Source organism: Bacillus rossius, chromosome 3 (genome assembly GCF_032445375.1).
Source record: "Bacillus rossius redtenbacheri isolate Brsri chromosome 3, Brsri_v3, whole genome shotgun sequence".
Lineage (NCBI taxonomy): Eukaryota > Metazoa > Arthropoda > Insecta > Phasmatodea > Bacillidae > Bacillus > Bacillus rossius.
This window is the reverse complement of record NC_086332.1, coordinates 91,418,681-91,435,046: the sequence shown is the minus strand read 5'-3', so window position 1 is coordinate 91,435,046 and position 16,366 is coordinate 91,418,681. Positions and strand designations below refer to the sequence as shown.

Below are 16,366 nucleotides of genomic sequence, written 5' to 3'. Positions count from 1 at the left end.
AAATGTACGCGGTCCCCCCAGAGGTCCTGGGGGTAGAAATAGCCTACCGACAGAGTTTAGCCCGGAGCAAACCCCACCCTTATTGAATGTGTAGGCGGCATCTACGTGTTGTGTCGGATACCAACAATAGAGACTCAACGTGAAATGGACTTTTGTCGAGTCGGGTGCCCTTCGTAACGTCCTGCAGTTTCAATAACATTCTTATTTTTGCTAGTCACATTGTGTCTCAGAGAACTTTAGCCATTGTCAAGTATAAGTCCAATTTTATGTTATTGTTTTGCCTCAAATTCATCAATATTATTAAAATTTCTTTGAAAATCATATATTGTTTATTTGTATTACAGGTTAGTCACCTTGATAATATTTTAAATAATAATAATAATAATATTTTAAAGTTATGGCAAACAGGGCCAAGTAATGTTAGGCACTCGTGTATTGACAAATATCATCTACCATTCAGTCAGTTCTGTGTTTGTAAACAAACGAGGTGTTCATTTACGTTTGGGTCACTCCAATCCAGCATAACAGTTGTCTGTCGTCATATTATTATTAGTGTGTTACAGCACACCACTTATATCATTCAACTAATTCTTACAAATTTCTGAGGCAGACACAAGTATCTTTGGGACTTCCTCAACATGAACTGATCCAAGACGAACCCACGCGTTGGAACTCCACATTCCACATGCTGCAGAGGCTGTACGAACAACGAACTGCTATTGCAGTGGCCACTGCCTCAATCAGTTTGAATGTAGAATTAACCAACAGTGACTGGTGCTTACAGAAAATTTGGTGAAGATCCTCAATTTATTTGATGAGGCAACACATTCTCTCAGGTCATCTAAAGCTACACTCGAAGATGTAATACCTATTATTACAAGCCTAAAGTGTGCAGCAGAGAAGTTCTTCACAATTCAAGGATTGGGTTGTATAGCGAAAGATATTAAAAGATTACTTTATACAAGATTTGGTCATATTAAAGATGACCCGATCTACTCGATAGCAACTGCTGTTGATCCTCTTTACAAAATTCGGTAAGGATGACCAATAGTCTTTTCTTTATTTGTGATTCTTGACATGCAAACAATAACTTTGAAGTAGGCCTATTGCTGACATATGCACATGGGGCAGTTGTAGTCAAAGAGATAATAGGGCTTGCTTCCCATTAAAATAGATACAGGTTCGATTCCTGGTTGGATCACTCCCAGTTTTCCCATGTGGAAATCATGCTGAAATAATGCAGTTGCAAGTGGATACTACATCATGTTCATGTCATTTCAGATTTATCAGCCACTGAAAAACTAGGCTGTACGGACATCCAAACCTTTAAATGCATCTAAAACTTTAGACTAGCTGGTGTATATGACCATTTCTTATTTGTTGTAGACCATTTCAAGAGGAGAATACTGTGATACTAGTGAAAGAGGAGCTCTTAAAAGCAATGACAATCACATGTACTAGTTTGAATGACAATATTCCAAAGCCCAAAGCGACTGAAGTAAACACTGTCGTCATTAGTGTCAAAGAAGCTTCTTTGTGGGCAATTTGCGAAGAGCTTATGATGAGTGCATCTGACATTTCCAGTCATCAAACTTCCCCAAGTCAAGCTGCAGAAAATGAATTGACTCAATATCTCAGTGAACCAAATTTGTCAATTAGTGCTGACATTTTTAACTACTGGCATCATTCTCAACACTTGAAACTAAGATCAGTTGCACGGAAGTTCTTGGGTATTCCTCTGAGCACTGTCAACTCTGAAAGACTGTTTAGTGTTGCTGGGGATATAGCAGATAAGAAATGTAACAGACTGCAGCCACAGACTCTTCAAAAGCTGATGTTCTTGAAAAAGAATCTTACAGTGTTCTGATACACTTACTGATTTAGTTTTCAAAATAAAGTATTAATTTTAGGTAGTTGGTAATTATCTAGGTAATTATCTAGAAAATGAGATTTTTCCAACCTATTTTAAAATAAAAATATTTGGAAATAGTGTTTTAGATCTAATTTATTTCCCTTTGCTACAGACACTGATACAGTAGAACCCGTTTATAGTGAACCCGCCTATAATGAATTCCCGTTTATTGTGAATTTCCGTCTCGGTCCCGGCAAAATGATGTGAGGTTATGTATTAATTTATTGGATATAGCGCACAACTTTTGTCAATGTTGATACGTTTTCCCGTGTACCACGAACAAATTTTGCCGACATAATGCACATTTATCTCAAATATTTTCATATAATTACAAGTATTTTCACAAAACGTCTATTTTGGATCACATTAACGTTTTTCATCGCAATATGCTACTCGATTGTCCACTGTTCATATTATAAACAAGTCGTAATCGAGTGGCCTCGGTAGGCTACGTGTAGCCAGAAATGGTGCTCAGTTTGGTGAAAATAAAAATAGTTTTCCCTGCATAGTTAAATAATGGGCGAACGCGTGTACATTTAATAAGTTATCAAAATTAAACATAAATTACCGCCACACAAATAAGTATGTACATTATAGCAGCAAATTCACGTCTAATTTTTATCGTTCACGTTTCGGACATTTTGATCGAGTAAGGTTCGTAAGACTACCACTAGATAGAACTCTGTGGACAAAATTTTTCCATAGAAAGTAAGAAATTTTCGTTCCAGCTTTAGCAACTGCGATACTAAATGATACGTAGTGATCTTTGATGCGCCAGACTCGTTATTTTTCGTTTATTTACTTTTGACGGTAAAAAGAATTTCGTGTTATTAAGCTGCAAATGTGCTTCAATAAGAAATACGTACATAAAAAAGGGTGAAAAACGCGTTAAAAAATGTAAGGCATTATCTGTGCGAGATAAACTGGACATTATTAAAAAGGTAGACTCCAACCCCACTGTCCCGCACGTGTTAATAGCAAAGGAACTGGGAATTGCAACATCCACATTAAATACAATATTAAACAAGCTGAACAATCTTCTTTCTCAAGCTGCGAATACGTCACAGAGTATTAAACGCCTGAAAAAGGGAAAATACGCCGATGTCGAAGAACCATTAAGAGAAAGTTTGTACATGTGTAGTGTATTAAAAATAATATCTGCATTTGCTCATAAAACTGTTGCTTTGAGTATTTCCATTCGTTCTTTTCTTGGCTTAGGCCTATGTGTAGTTAAGATTATGCTTTTGAGTATGTATTGCCAATATAAAAGTTTTCCCAGATATAAAGTTTCCCCTCTATAGTGAACATATAAACTACTCCCTTCAGATTCATTATAACAGGGTTCTACTGTATTTAGAAGGCCTATTCAACCCAGGCCAATTTAAAAAATGTCACTGCAAGAACTAAATAATTTCATTATAAGTAGTAAAATGTGGAAGGGATAATTTGGGGTAAAACAAGAAAAATTGAAATAAATAAAAGTGTCGCCTTCAAATGATGTAAGTACCTACATTAACTGATAAAGTTTCATATACTTTTAAATATTACAAAAAAAAAATATTGTATAAAATGTTTACCACAAATTTATTAAATAATCGGAATCGGAATAAATCAGAATCGGAATCGGCAGTTCGAATCGGAATCGGTTTTTTCATGAATCGGCACATCCCTACTATGTACATCAGTAATATATGCTTGCAGCTTAAGGTTGGAGTTTTATCCACTTGCTTAGTTTATTTATATGTATATTTTAAATAAATGCTATTTTTTTTAATTTAAAAATTAGAAATATATTTAGTGAAGAATCTGTAGGACTAATGTACAAGATGAACCGAAATTCAACTATAACTTATGCATAAATTTTTATGTGTGTTGTTAAACTATTTTATATTTGATTTATTTTACCACGTTAAAAATAAAGTACATCTTATCATATACATAAAAAATGTTGGCTACTCGACTCGAAAATACTCGATTCTTTGGCACTACTCGACTCGACTTAAAAAAGCAATACTCGTGCACCCCTACTTTTTGGTGTTATTTCGGTTTTATCGTAATCCACCATATAATCTTGTCCCTACTAAAGACCATTAATCTAGACCAGGGTGGATCCCAAGTCTGACAAGCAGCACACGACCAAGCACAGCAGCACGCACCAGACTGGTGAGGTTCACAGGGGGAGTTGTCTCCGTCTCACTCCTGGGTCGAGGCGGCTCTCCCGCCTGGCCCGTCGCTGCCGCCAGTCCCTCCTCCAGCTCCCTCACTTTCTGGAACAATAGTTTACAAACTACCATTCACATGTTCTTGAACCAACACAGGAAACTGTAGGAAGCACTGAACAGAAATGGAGGGGAGGGGGGGGGGGGGGGGGGAAATGGGTGTGTACACTTATGTAGGTACGCATGTTAGAAGTTATACTTACTTGGTGTGATAAAAAACTAACTTTAATTTTGCTTTCAAGTAATTAACATAAATAAAATAATAAAGGACTGGAGTGATATTACAAATACATTCGGTTTAAGTAAAAATTCCATAAAATTTAAATATTTTAATAAACACTCAGTATTCATTATTAATATAAACACATATATAAAATTAAGTATTTAATTAAGTAAAATAAGCAATATAATTTATTTTTTACTTTCAAAAATCAAACATATACTGAATGTTTATTTTAATTTATTAATTTTAATTATTTATTAAATAATAATGTAATATTGATAATGCAAATAAATTATACACATAAGAACATAACCTCACATATATAAATAGACTTGAAAGTTTATAAACACAATTTCTATCACTAATATTCATACCCTTTGTTCAAATGTTTCACATACTCCTCTGGACACCGAGAACATCATGACAAATAGTGAAATAGCACCATTTGATTTTCATTCCTACCAGTGCAGTTATCACACCAGATAAATGACTACCTTGGAGTAAATGTTCCCAAATTTTTCCGCAAGAAATTTCAGTAACACTGAAGCTATCTCATTTCCATTTTCTTACAACAGCTTCAGTTCACAAACACATAAATGTGTCATTGGTATTACAAACATGGACAAATACACAAGTTGTAAACTGAAAGTTGCAGAGAAAACAATATCTGAGAATGCGTTGTCCACTTTCATCTTGTCTCTTGCTTTCTCAGTTTTCCGATGATGAAGCTCGAGCTGTTGCAGCAAATTTTTTTGTCTTCCTTTGAAGCTGCATTCATTTTGGCTGTCACATCTTCCACAAGTATCAGAGTAAGACCTTCCAAATCGCAAGTGTAAGTATTCCATCTTGAATAAAAAAAGTAGTAGTTTCTGTATGTAACAGAAGTAATAGGATGATTGGTTCTGAAAACCTCGTATATTCAATTGATATGAAACCAGGACTCAAAAGCACTTGTTTGATTTCATTCTACTGACGTGGTTTTTGTCATATGGAAATGATTCTATATTTTGAATAATGTCATCCTTCATTTCATTCGTTACAGTGATGTGGTGTGCACCTCCACATTTTTCTGCTTCCTTTTATCAACAATACACTAACGACCAAAGTTCCACAGCAAATATATCTTGGAAGGTTTAACTGCATATGTTTGAGAACTCAACTTTTCCATCTGGGAGAACATTGTTGTGAATGCACTGACGGAGAATTGATTCGGGCCTATCGTAGGGTACTGTGTCAGCAATGTTTTATTGGCACTATGTACTGTGATCAGACCCAAAAGATAACTTCTCTGTCTTGATTTAGTTTTCAGTGAATAGAAACTGTGGGATTGGGACTCCAGGTGCTCAGCTGATATATATTTGCAACCCTTGCACGAACATGTTAACTGAAACAATAGGAAAGGCAATATTGTTTTAATAACCTGTGTCACCATTCCAATGATAACTGTTACATAAAAATAAGTTTGCCCAGTGTTACAACAATTGTTAAGGGTGCCGCCTGGATATTGGAAGAAAGGCATTCTTCCTAACTCTAATGTGTTTGTTTTGACATATGTAGCTAGGCTATTGTTGATACTCCCTGATGTGACCAAGTATGGCACCTGATAGGTAGGGTACCGGTGTTGCTGAGTGTATAAAAATGCTCCTCTGTAGAAAAAGTGTACCTAGTGTCAACAAGCCGCTATGACAGTTCCTGTTACCGGTACTGGATGGTTATAAAAGCTTCTTCCTCGCGGCAATCGCCATGATTTAAGTATACAAACTCGCCTGTACATTACTCAGGAGTAGTCATCCTCAGAGTGAAAGAAGTTGATGGCGCTTTCACGCTCCAGGTCGACGCCCCGACATTATGCTGCTGCCATGAAGACCTTGGTATGTCGACGTTTCAGTATTGTTACTTGGTTGATAGAAGCTAAATGAAGAATGTGCGGAACTTAGCAATATTCCTGAGGAAAGCCAATTGGGTGATAGAATATTTCCTGCAGAAGTTCGACTTAGAATAATTCATGTAAGACTCTACTTTGGTGATAGAATATTTTCTGGTCAGTGGGACTGAGATTATTTTCGCAAGGCCAAAGGACTTATTAATTTCAACTACAGTTTGGACATAGTTTTTGAAGAGATCACCCAAAGACTTATTTGTTTCAAGATGTTACTGACTTCTACTGGGGCGCGACACTGTTGAGCTAGCTGGGCGGCCATCTTGTGGTTTACAAACTATCACTCGGTTGACGATTCAACGTAACATGAATGACCAGATATACTTACATTACATACATATGAGTTTACATTACGTAAATTTAGGGATAAGTGATATGCAGCAATGTGATCAGTTGACTACACTACATAACATTCTTAAGTTTCCCGCATGAATGGCAAAGTTTTACTTTTCCATTCACAATGACTTAAGTAATCTCCGTATAAGACTTGGAGACGTTTTAGGACTGCATGGGCAATTTGTGTGGGCTGTATGAGTGTTTGTTGGGAGAGAAGTCTCAGTGTAACCCACTTTCGTCCTGGTCGTTGAAGTTAAGAAGACTTCTTAGATTTGTTTCTAAAGTGTGTACAAGCAGGAACGAGGCAAACAAGTAGTCAGTCAGCTTTGAGAGGCAGGCAACACATGAAGAATATTGTCAGCCCTGGAAATCAACTGGTCGGCTACTTCAGTGCGGTGCCATGGTGATTTCCCTCTGAGAATTTAGGAGTCGCTAAGGAACCACACAGCATTTTGAGAAAGCATAAAGCGATGGTATTTTTATTCTTAAAGCACCTCATTTTGGGTGAGGAAATTTTTGTATCATAAATTAAATCTTTTTCCATGGCGTCTAGACAGTAAGGGTATAGACCGGTACAGTTTGTCAAAATAGTAGAGATTTTTGTAATTATATATTTTCAATTTACTGTGTTTAACTTGAAAGTTTTGCCTTGTAACTTTATATAGAGTTATTGTTTTGTGATGATTGTTTAATTTACATTACCTTTTAAACAGTTGTCATCATTGTTGGTAATTTGTGTATTTTTCATAATTTACACATTTTAATATTACTTACTTTGATTCTTTATGTATACTAATGCAACTATTTTTAATGCAGCTGTTTTTTTAAAGATTCTATCGATGTGGCAAAGAATATTTGATCCACTAGGTTGGCTATTACCTCTGTTGTTACTGGCAAAGTCAATGATACAAGCGTTATGGTTAGAGGGTGTTGATAGGGATGACAACCTGCCTAGCAGATTAGAGGTGAAGTAGATTCGTTTTAAGGCGCAGATATCATTATTGGAGGACATTAAAATTTCTAGGAAACCTATATTGAGTGCAACAGACTTATTGCTCGAACTTCATGGCTTCATTGACAGTTCACAGCTAGGATAAGCTGCTGTAGTACATCTTCGTGAAGTACCACACGAGAGTCCAACAAGTACAAATGCTAATGGTTATCTATCTCATCTAGAACTTTGTAGAGCTGTTTTACTACAAAAACTTCTACGTTATATTTTGGTGATTTTTAATTTCTAAATTTGAATCACATCTTCGCCTGGACAGATTTCACTGTAACCCTATCTTGGATAAGGTCATCATCCTATCGCTGGAAATCATTTGTGGCAAATTATGTGGGAGAAATCCAAAAAACACTTCACCTGACGGTGGCACCACAGTCCTTCGGCTGATAATCCTGCTGTCTGAACCTCTAGAGGTCACTTGCCCTCCCAACTGGTGAACCACGTGTTGTGGTGGACAGGCTCACCATGGTTGCGTGAGGGACAAACCACATCTCAGCTGGACATCATCTACCACTAATGCAGAGTTGCTCATTGAACAGCGTAATCAGCCTGCTGAACTCTTTGTCCCCACACTCACAGGTGAAAACTATTTGTTCCTTCATTTGTTTTTCCTCCCTCAAAAAAATCAAATGGATAATAGTCTACTGTTGTACTGTCTACATTTATCAATATTGACAGTTCTGACAAGGAGCAAAGGAGCGCAAAGAAGGAGAGGATGTCATATTTGCTGTGGGTGATGGTGCAGTCCTCGAGGCAGGAGAGGATGTCATATTTGCTTTGAGTGACGGTGTGGTGTTCGTAGTTATTTCTTGAATCATTGTCCTTTCGTTCAACACATGTTGGTTTTCACTTATTTATTATATTTATGGTAACAAAAATATGAATTTAATATAACTTTGTCGGAGTAACCCAATGTGGCCACTTTGGCCATAATGGCGTCCTTTAGGTAGGATGAGTTTCAAGCAGAAGGGCCAAGGATGTTGAGTTTCCTACTAAACTATTGGCTGTGGAAAAGGGGCAATGCCCAACCTCCTTGAAGATATTGAACCCTTTCGTGGATTCCAATGGCATTTTCAGAGTAGGTGGTAGGCTCCAGGCCTCATGCTTGCCATATAGCCAAAAACAACAGATCTTGCTTCAAATAAGGTGTCGCTTGATGGAACTGATCGTCGATCACCTACGTAAGGACTTGCTGCACCCAACATTTGCTTTCTGTTCTGCAACAAGACTTTTGGGTTGTGAATGGCAAGGATGTAATCAGGCAGCAACTGCACAGGTGAGTGATCTGTTTCAGTGTCAGGCCACGGCCAGAAATCCCTAAGATGGGTAACCTGCCTGCTGAAACAGGCAAACCATTCCTCAAAACTGAATTTACTATGCTGGGTCATTTACCAAAACAATGGCTCGGGCCTGAAAACCACTGGCATTTTGTGTGTGTATTTGTTTGTGTGTTTTACCACCAAAGGTTACATCTCGAATTGGTGTCTGATTTATCTACTGAAGTATTTTTTGCTGCATTTGGTAGATTTGTGGTAAGATCTGACTCTTGCACAGATATCTTCAGTGACTGTAGTACCAACTTTGTGGGTGCTAATCATCAGTTGAAAGCTTTGCAGTCATTATTCAGCAAAATGGCACACAATTCTGCCAATACTCATGCATTGGGAAGCCATGGAACTGCATGGCACTTAAATCCACCACACACACCTCATTTTGGAGACCTATGGTAGGCAGGATTAAGTCTGTGAAGGCTCATTTAAGTAAGGTGATTGGCAGTCAGCTGCTGATAAACTAGGAATTTTATACAGTCCTCACCCAAGTTGAGGGTGTATTGAATTCATGGCTGCTGAACCCACTGTCAATCAACCCAAGTGATCTGACAGCGCTGACACCGAGTCACTTCCTCACTTTGGGCCCTCCCCAAACACAGGATTACCATAAAAGTATGTCCTAGTTTCAATGGTGTATTATAACAGTTTAATTTAGACTATTTACAATCTGATTGATGGTAAACTAACTTAGTTTTTCTTATAAATGTTCAATATGTGCACCTTTAGTTATATGGCATACATCCAAACATAAAGTCCAATTCTTCCCACCTTTGGTTAACACGTCCAGAGTAATGGTAGCAATAACCTCTTCAATTCTATGTCTCAACTCTAGCAAATATTAAGGTAGCGGCGGAATGTAAACACAATCTTTTATGAAGCCCCAAAGGAAAACATTCCATAGCATTATGTAAGGTGAATGTGGAGTCATCGAAAAAGAGCAGTCATCTCGACCATTACAACCAATCCCACGGTCAGGGATCAGAGACTTCAATGCTCAAACACTCTCGTACAAATGATATGCACATTGAACTGAAATTACAGATTCACGCTTAGCAAATTGCAGAGCACAAAACACTTTATACTCAGAAGTCATCATTTTGTGTAGGTGGCACTGCAAGGGAGAAAACAACAAAGCAGTACTCACGCATGCGCTTATATACAAATATTTGAGTTACTATTTAATTGTGACCTAGAACCAATAACTCTACATTGCTACAATTGATACTATTAAAATTTATTACTGGGACATTCTTTTATGGACATACTCAGACCTGCCAACATTCAAATTTAAAAAATCATGAGGTCCTCGATAAAAATTTTCAGGCCCATAAATACAAATTAGAAATAAAAAACAACAAATGAGAATCTTTAAATTTAAGTGACATACCTGTACATATGTTACATGGTCTCTGCTTCAAAATTTATTTCAACAAATTATAGATTGCAGATTTAATTTAGATGAACATAATTTAGCGCTGTTGTGTAGTGATCATGCAGGGCCGCAACTAAAAAAGATGTAAAATAACATTCTGCTCGTGTAACACTATTATCACTGTTCACAGCAAAATTAATCTTTTTATTGGAAGCAATACACTTCACGTGTTAGTTGTGTTTTTTTTTTGTAGCGACATGTTTCACAATGTCTCCTCTTCCACTATGCGAGATAGAAAAATCAGCACGGCACATGCTATAAAACGCAAAATTGCTTCCTTTACGTGACTCGAGTATTGATGGAAACTCGTTACTGTAAGCTTTCGTAAAACTTGTTTTGTAACTTTTACAAACAAAATCTTGGGGCCTCAAAAAATCGTGAGGAAACACTATTTTGGCGTGAGGGCGTGAGATGGACCTTAAAATCGTGAGCCTCACACCAAAATCGTGAGAGTTGGCAGGTCTGCATACTGAATTACTTAAGGAGGAGGTGACATCAGTGCCTATGAATCAGCTATCAAGGTGGAATATTTTGCAGCAAGCTCACCAATGCTTCTGGCAGTGCTAGCATAGGGATTCTTTGCATCAGATGCAGGCGTGGGGAAAGTGGACTCAAGCTGGAGTGGATGTGCAACCTAGTGTTGGTTCAGGACCTAAACTTGCCTCCACTTCGTTGGAGACTACGACAAGTGATGAAAACCTTTCCATCTCCTGATGGGGTGGTTGTGTAGTCCAAGGAGTTGTTACTCAACCAATAGCGAAGCTGTGCCCCTTACCCCAAGGATGAGTAGAAATTTTTATTTCAAGTTGGGTGGGATGTTCAGTGACTTTAAAAAGACCATTTGTATATATGTTTCACATTTCTTGATGTGGAGCTTGGGCATGTCACAGTATTTATTTTTCGTGCAGTGCTGTTGTTTGGATGCAGACAAAACATTCTCCAGGCTTTGTGTGTCGAACAACAGTCAGTAAAATTTAAGATGGCAGTCTAGGCACAACTAGGTCTGGGCGCTGCTATGTCCCATCAATTTTCTGGTGAACTTTTCAGCTTCCGTCACCACATAACAAAGAACTTGAGTCAATAGCCAATAACTCACAGCAAAACTCTGATGATACTTTTTCTTAGTAATCTTTGGTTTTTAAACTGTATTCATTTGAAAGAGAAAATAAAAATTGAGGAATCATCTTGAAAGCTAAATCAATAAAACATTGTACTTGACCCATCCCAAAACAGAAAAAAAAAAAAAAAAAAAAACATTGTAATAGAATGTTATTGCACAACAGTACTCTGACTTGGGCTGAATGGTTGAGAGGAGGTCTGACCTTGGAGTGCCTGAGCTCCAGCAACTGGAACTCCAGTTTCCAGTGCTCCTTCTCCTGGTCGAGGCGAGCAACCCTCTGCTGTGCATCCAGCAGCTGGCTCTGCAGGGCGCGCATGGAGCTCACTGTGCTGCGCATCTGCTCGCGCTCCCTCAGTGCGTCGTCGTACGGCACAGAGGGAGGCTCCTCCTGCGCACACGCGTCGCCCGCACTCCCGTGAATCAGTGGGTTGCTGCTTGACGTTCCCACAGCTGGTGAAGAGTGAACAGATGAGAAACAAGCATTTGCAGGATGAATGGCTGGGGAAAACACGAGCATTCCTAAAGAAACCTACCGGCTAATGGCAACGTCCACCATGTTCCCACTTGCAAAAATACAGGCGTGTTTCTAATGGGGAACTGAACTCAGTTTGCTTTGGCAAAGGTAAACATTCCATATCATATGTCCAAGTTTATCCCTTCATACTGACGGAATGATCCTGTATGCATTGATTCTGTTGTACATAAAGCTTGCTGTTTTAATTTAGTATCCAAAAGATCCTGGACATAAAAACTTGTCATATAACAATGAATTATGATTGTAAATTTAAAGAAATATTGTAAATACGAAAGAAAAAAATGTTCACAAGACCTGACATAATTTTTTGTATTGTGATTTTTTGGTTCTGTTTGGTCAGTATCTTTCAATGTACTAAATATAAACTGCAAGCATCATGTACCACAGGATCAATATATGTACTCAAGATCAATCATAACATCGGGATCAAGGAATAAACTGAGACGCATAATACGGAACAAAGACCTGATTTCATACTTATAAGTAGGATTCATCATGGAATGGTCTTGATCCGTGTCATCTCTTAATGACCACACTGTCGACCTAAATCCCTAATAAACTATTGGTACAAAAGTCTGCTGTATAAACTTTCTATAACATGTTCTCGACCATTCAATGCCTAGCAATAAACACATTCATAATAGCCGGAAAAATTAGCATCTTGCTATAGATGCTATTTTTTTTCTGCTAATTTACACTTTGCTAATTTCCAACATTAATTATATTTTAGCTATTTTTGAGAATTGCCTTTTTTTAAGCTAATTTAGTTAAAATGTCAATAATTTGTAAACTTCTTCATAACTGCTACACACACCTGCTCCAGGCAGTTCATGTAGGCCACTGCTCGACGCTTGTACCTCGCCACGACAGGGTGTGTCTGGGAGGAAGGTACGGAACTACGGCACAGCTCCGAGCGGCTATCGCGTAGCAGACCCGACAACTGCAAGCACACATGTCACCTTCGTTACCTCATATCATGCTGTGTTGCACCAAGCTATGTCTCTGCGCTCATTGTACCTACTCAAAACTAACTTACTAAAAAAACGTGCGCGTGGAGTCCATGTGCAACAGAAGTGATACTTCTTGCTTATTAATTATAGATAGGGAAAAATTACCAATATTTTTTTAATAGAACAAGAGATAATAATTGAGAATAGTTAGGATGTGGGTAAGATCTCAAATGAAATAACTGTTTTCCACATGAATAAATAAATTGTATATTCTTTGAATTAAAAAAATTACTAAAATTATTTCTCGTACATTTAACACAAACTTTGATTTTAAATAATACTTAAACTTGAAGCTAGCAGATAATTAGATAGTTTATGCAGCTTAACTAATTTTCCAATGGACGTGTGTAGTCTGAGGTAGGTATCTGGCATGTGAAAGTGACAACATGGCATACAAATAGGACCTAGCCCAATGCTACTTTGTTGAGCCACAGTCACACACACACAGCTACACTCTGATCGATAAATATTCACGCCTCTTAGTTGAACTTCACATATTTACACACTTGTCGCTTGTAACTATAATACAGTGTGTGATTTAGTTAATCAAACAATAATTCATGACAAATAATTACCCATGTCAAACTAAAGAAACCAGCATAAATATTTAGTTATACAGCTAAAACAATATTCACATAACACTATTTAACAATTTGATTTACACAAGTAATTAAATTAATGATACATAAATGAAAGAACAATATTTTCTAATTTTCTTTCAAATAAGGCCTGAGGCACAGTGCACAGTAATAAGCTCAAACTCCACTGTGTTGCTCTCTGCCTAAATACTCCCTAAAGTTGGGGGGGGTCAGGTGCAGGTGGGTTCCAACCGGCGCGATCCGTCTATCCCTGCAGCATGGCAGTACACCACGTGGAGCCAGCTCAAGGCTGCTCCAGCGATCACTGACCATACCAACGACCCCGGTGTGGGGACAGCATGACATCCACCACCAAGAAACGACCGCTCACATGAAAGTGTGCAAGTGTGCGAGTACGTAAGAGCGCAAGGGAGCAAGAGTGCAAGAAAGCAAGTATGCCATCTCCTCAATTGGTTCCTCCACCGCGTACCTAACTATTTCTCTCCTCTCCCGGTTCCCCCACAACGGGTACACATCGTTTGCCCTACAGGCGTTTGCCCTAAACGTAGGGCAAATGCCTGTAGGGCAAACGACTTTAGGGCAAATGCCGTTTAGTACAAACGACTGTAGGGCAAACGCCGGCAAGCACTTATGTTTTGGATTAACGAAACCACACCAACTTTTAGGGCAGACGCCTGTAGGGCAAATGCCTGTAGGGCAAACGACAGTCGAAAAACTTATTTTAGGGCAAACGCCTTTAGGGCAATTGCCGGAGCTTGGTCCGAATGGGATTATCAAACATTTTGTGCAAACGCCTTTAGGGCAAATGCCTGTAGGGCAAACGCCTGTAGGGCAAATGCCTTTAGGGCAAACGCCTGTAGGGCAAATGACTTTAGGGTAAACGAAGTTTAGGTTATTTTGGGTAATGTAGGTTTTTTCAATTATGTATCGATTCAAACAGTGTTCTTGTAGTTTATATTTCCTCCGCAGGTGGCAGTACCTAAATAAATGTTTTCCCTCTAAATGCAAAGTTTACAAAACCGTTGCTAGATGGCACTTTTGTAAGCCTATATCGAGGTTTCGTGGGAATTCATGTGGTATGAACTTCCTAGATTCACCAACAGATTGTTCCCTGCGCTAAGTTCAATGTTATCGAATATTTTTTCTGTAAAATATTTCGGAACATTAGGTGATGTAAGGTCTTCGACCAAAAAAAAAATCGTATAATAAAAAACAGTATTGGCGATTTAACAAAAATATCGCTGGAAAAAGGTTCAACTTTTTTTCCGGGGCTTTGCTTATTTCAATTTCAGCTGTCAGACGCGCATTACGCTATGATTACTTAAAATATTACGAGCATATAGGTAAATAATGCGAATACTAGCTGTTAAACATTTTCTTAATTAGCATAATAGTAATAATGCGGTTAAACTCCTACATATTGTTCATACTATTTTATTCTGGAATGTATACACAACATACAGCTGAAGTACACAATGAAGAAGTATTCCAGTTCGTTTTGTTCTGGGTTTTACATAATTGGCATTTAGTTTGTAATGTTTGTGTTAGATCAATTTGACGTTCAGTTATAAGAGTTGGCCGATAATAGTCATTGGTTGGCACGATTCTTAAAATAGGCTACATCCGTAATATAATATATATTTAAATATATCCATAATATTTCCCATATTTCCATAGTGGATTCCTTTTATATTCCCAAAATAAAATAATGAAGATACGGAATGATATTTCTCAATAATAATAATAATTTAACTTTATCCCACCGCACACAGAACTACTTTCCTTGCGGGATTGTATGCATATTTGTTTGTTCCACAATATTCCTTCCTTCTTCCAAAGTGACTTGCAGTGACACGATGTAATGTTCACATTTACTTAATAGTTCATTTTCAGGAAGATCACACCCTTGCACATCAGTAACTTGCCCTGATGAGGATCCATAGTCAACATTTGGTTTAGTCGATTGGAGTTCACGCCGTTTTAGTTTCAACCGACTATCTTCTTGGCAAGCCAGTTTACGCCGAGTTGTGCCGTATCTTTTTACGAATGACTTTCTTGATTATTGAACCAGGGCTCCTACCTGACATTTTTTTGAAAGAACTCTTCTCACAAGCTAAACCTTTCTTGAATCTTGTCCTGCCATGTAACATTTACGCTGAAAAGAGCCTCGCTGTGTCTGTGTGTAGGTAATTTATTATTTTTCGTCCATTAAATTTGGCAACGAGGCTCGTATAGAATTCTGCCGAATTACTGGTTTTGTTTTCTTTGAGATATCTGTCACAAAAAAAATGTCTTATTAAAAAATTAAAAACCTTTCGTTTGAACAAGATTGTTTTAGATATGAAGCGTATGTGTGCATAATAGTGTGAAATCATATATCCCATAATTATAAATGAAAAATCCTCGATGGCAGCCAGTCGGAAAGGTAGATTTCGCCGTGCGGCCTAACAATATAAAAAAACTTTCTGAAAAATTCCAGAAGTTTAATAACTATGTAAAATCTTGTGAATATTTCTAGAATATCCAATGTAACAATAAATTGCAAATTAATTGTTGGCTCAACAATATTTATGGGATATAAATCCAATCCAACAATACATTATACATTCATATTTACCTCAATTAGAAATTCTGAAATTCATAGGACCTAGATCGGAGAAAATATCGTAAAATTTTCTGTAAGTCGCTCTGCGAAATCTACCTA

At 37.7% G+C, this 16,366-nt stretch overlaps 1 protein-coding gene across 1 annotated transcript in view; it reads right to left on the bottom strand.

Annotated features, from left to right (window-relative positions):
- The window catches only part of LOC134531019 (protein phosphatase 1 regulatory subunit 21), a 124,689-nt gene that overhangs the window by 41,592 nt on the left and 66,731 nt on the right, over positions 1-16,366 (bottom strand). Inside the window, exons 12-14 of the mRNA XM_063366461.1 lie at positions 12,868-12,993; positions 11,721-11,906; positions 4,069-4,179 (exon numbers count right to left, since the gene is read on the bottom strand). Of these exons, the coding sequence (XP_063222531.1) occupies positions 4,069-4,179; positions 11,721-11,906; positions 12,868-12,993 (423 nt within the window). The remainder of the gene's footprint in view (positions 1-4,068; positions 4,180-11,720; positions 11,907-12,867; positions 12,994-16,366) is intronic.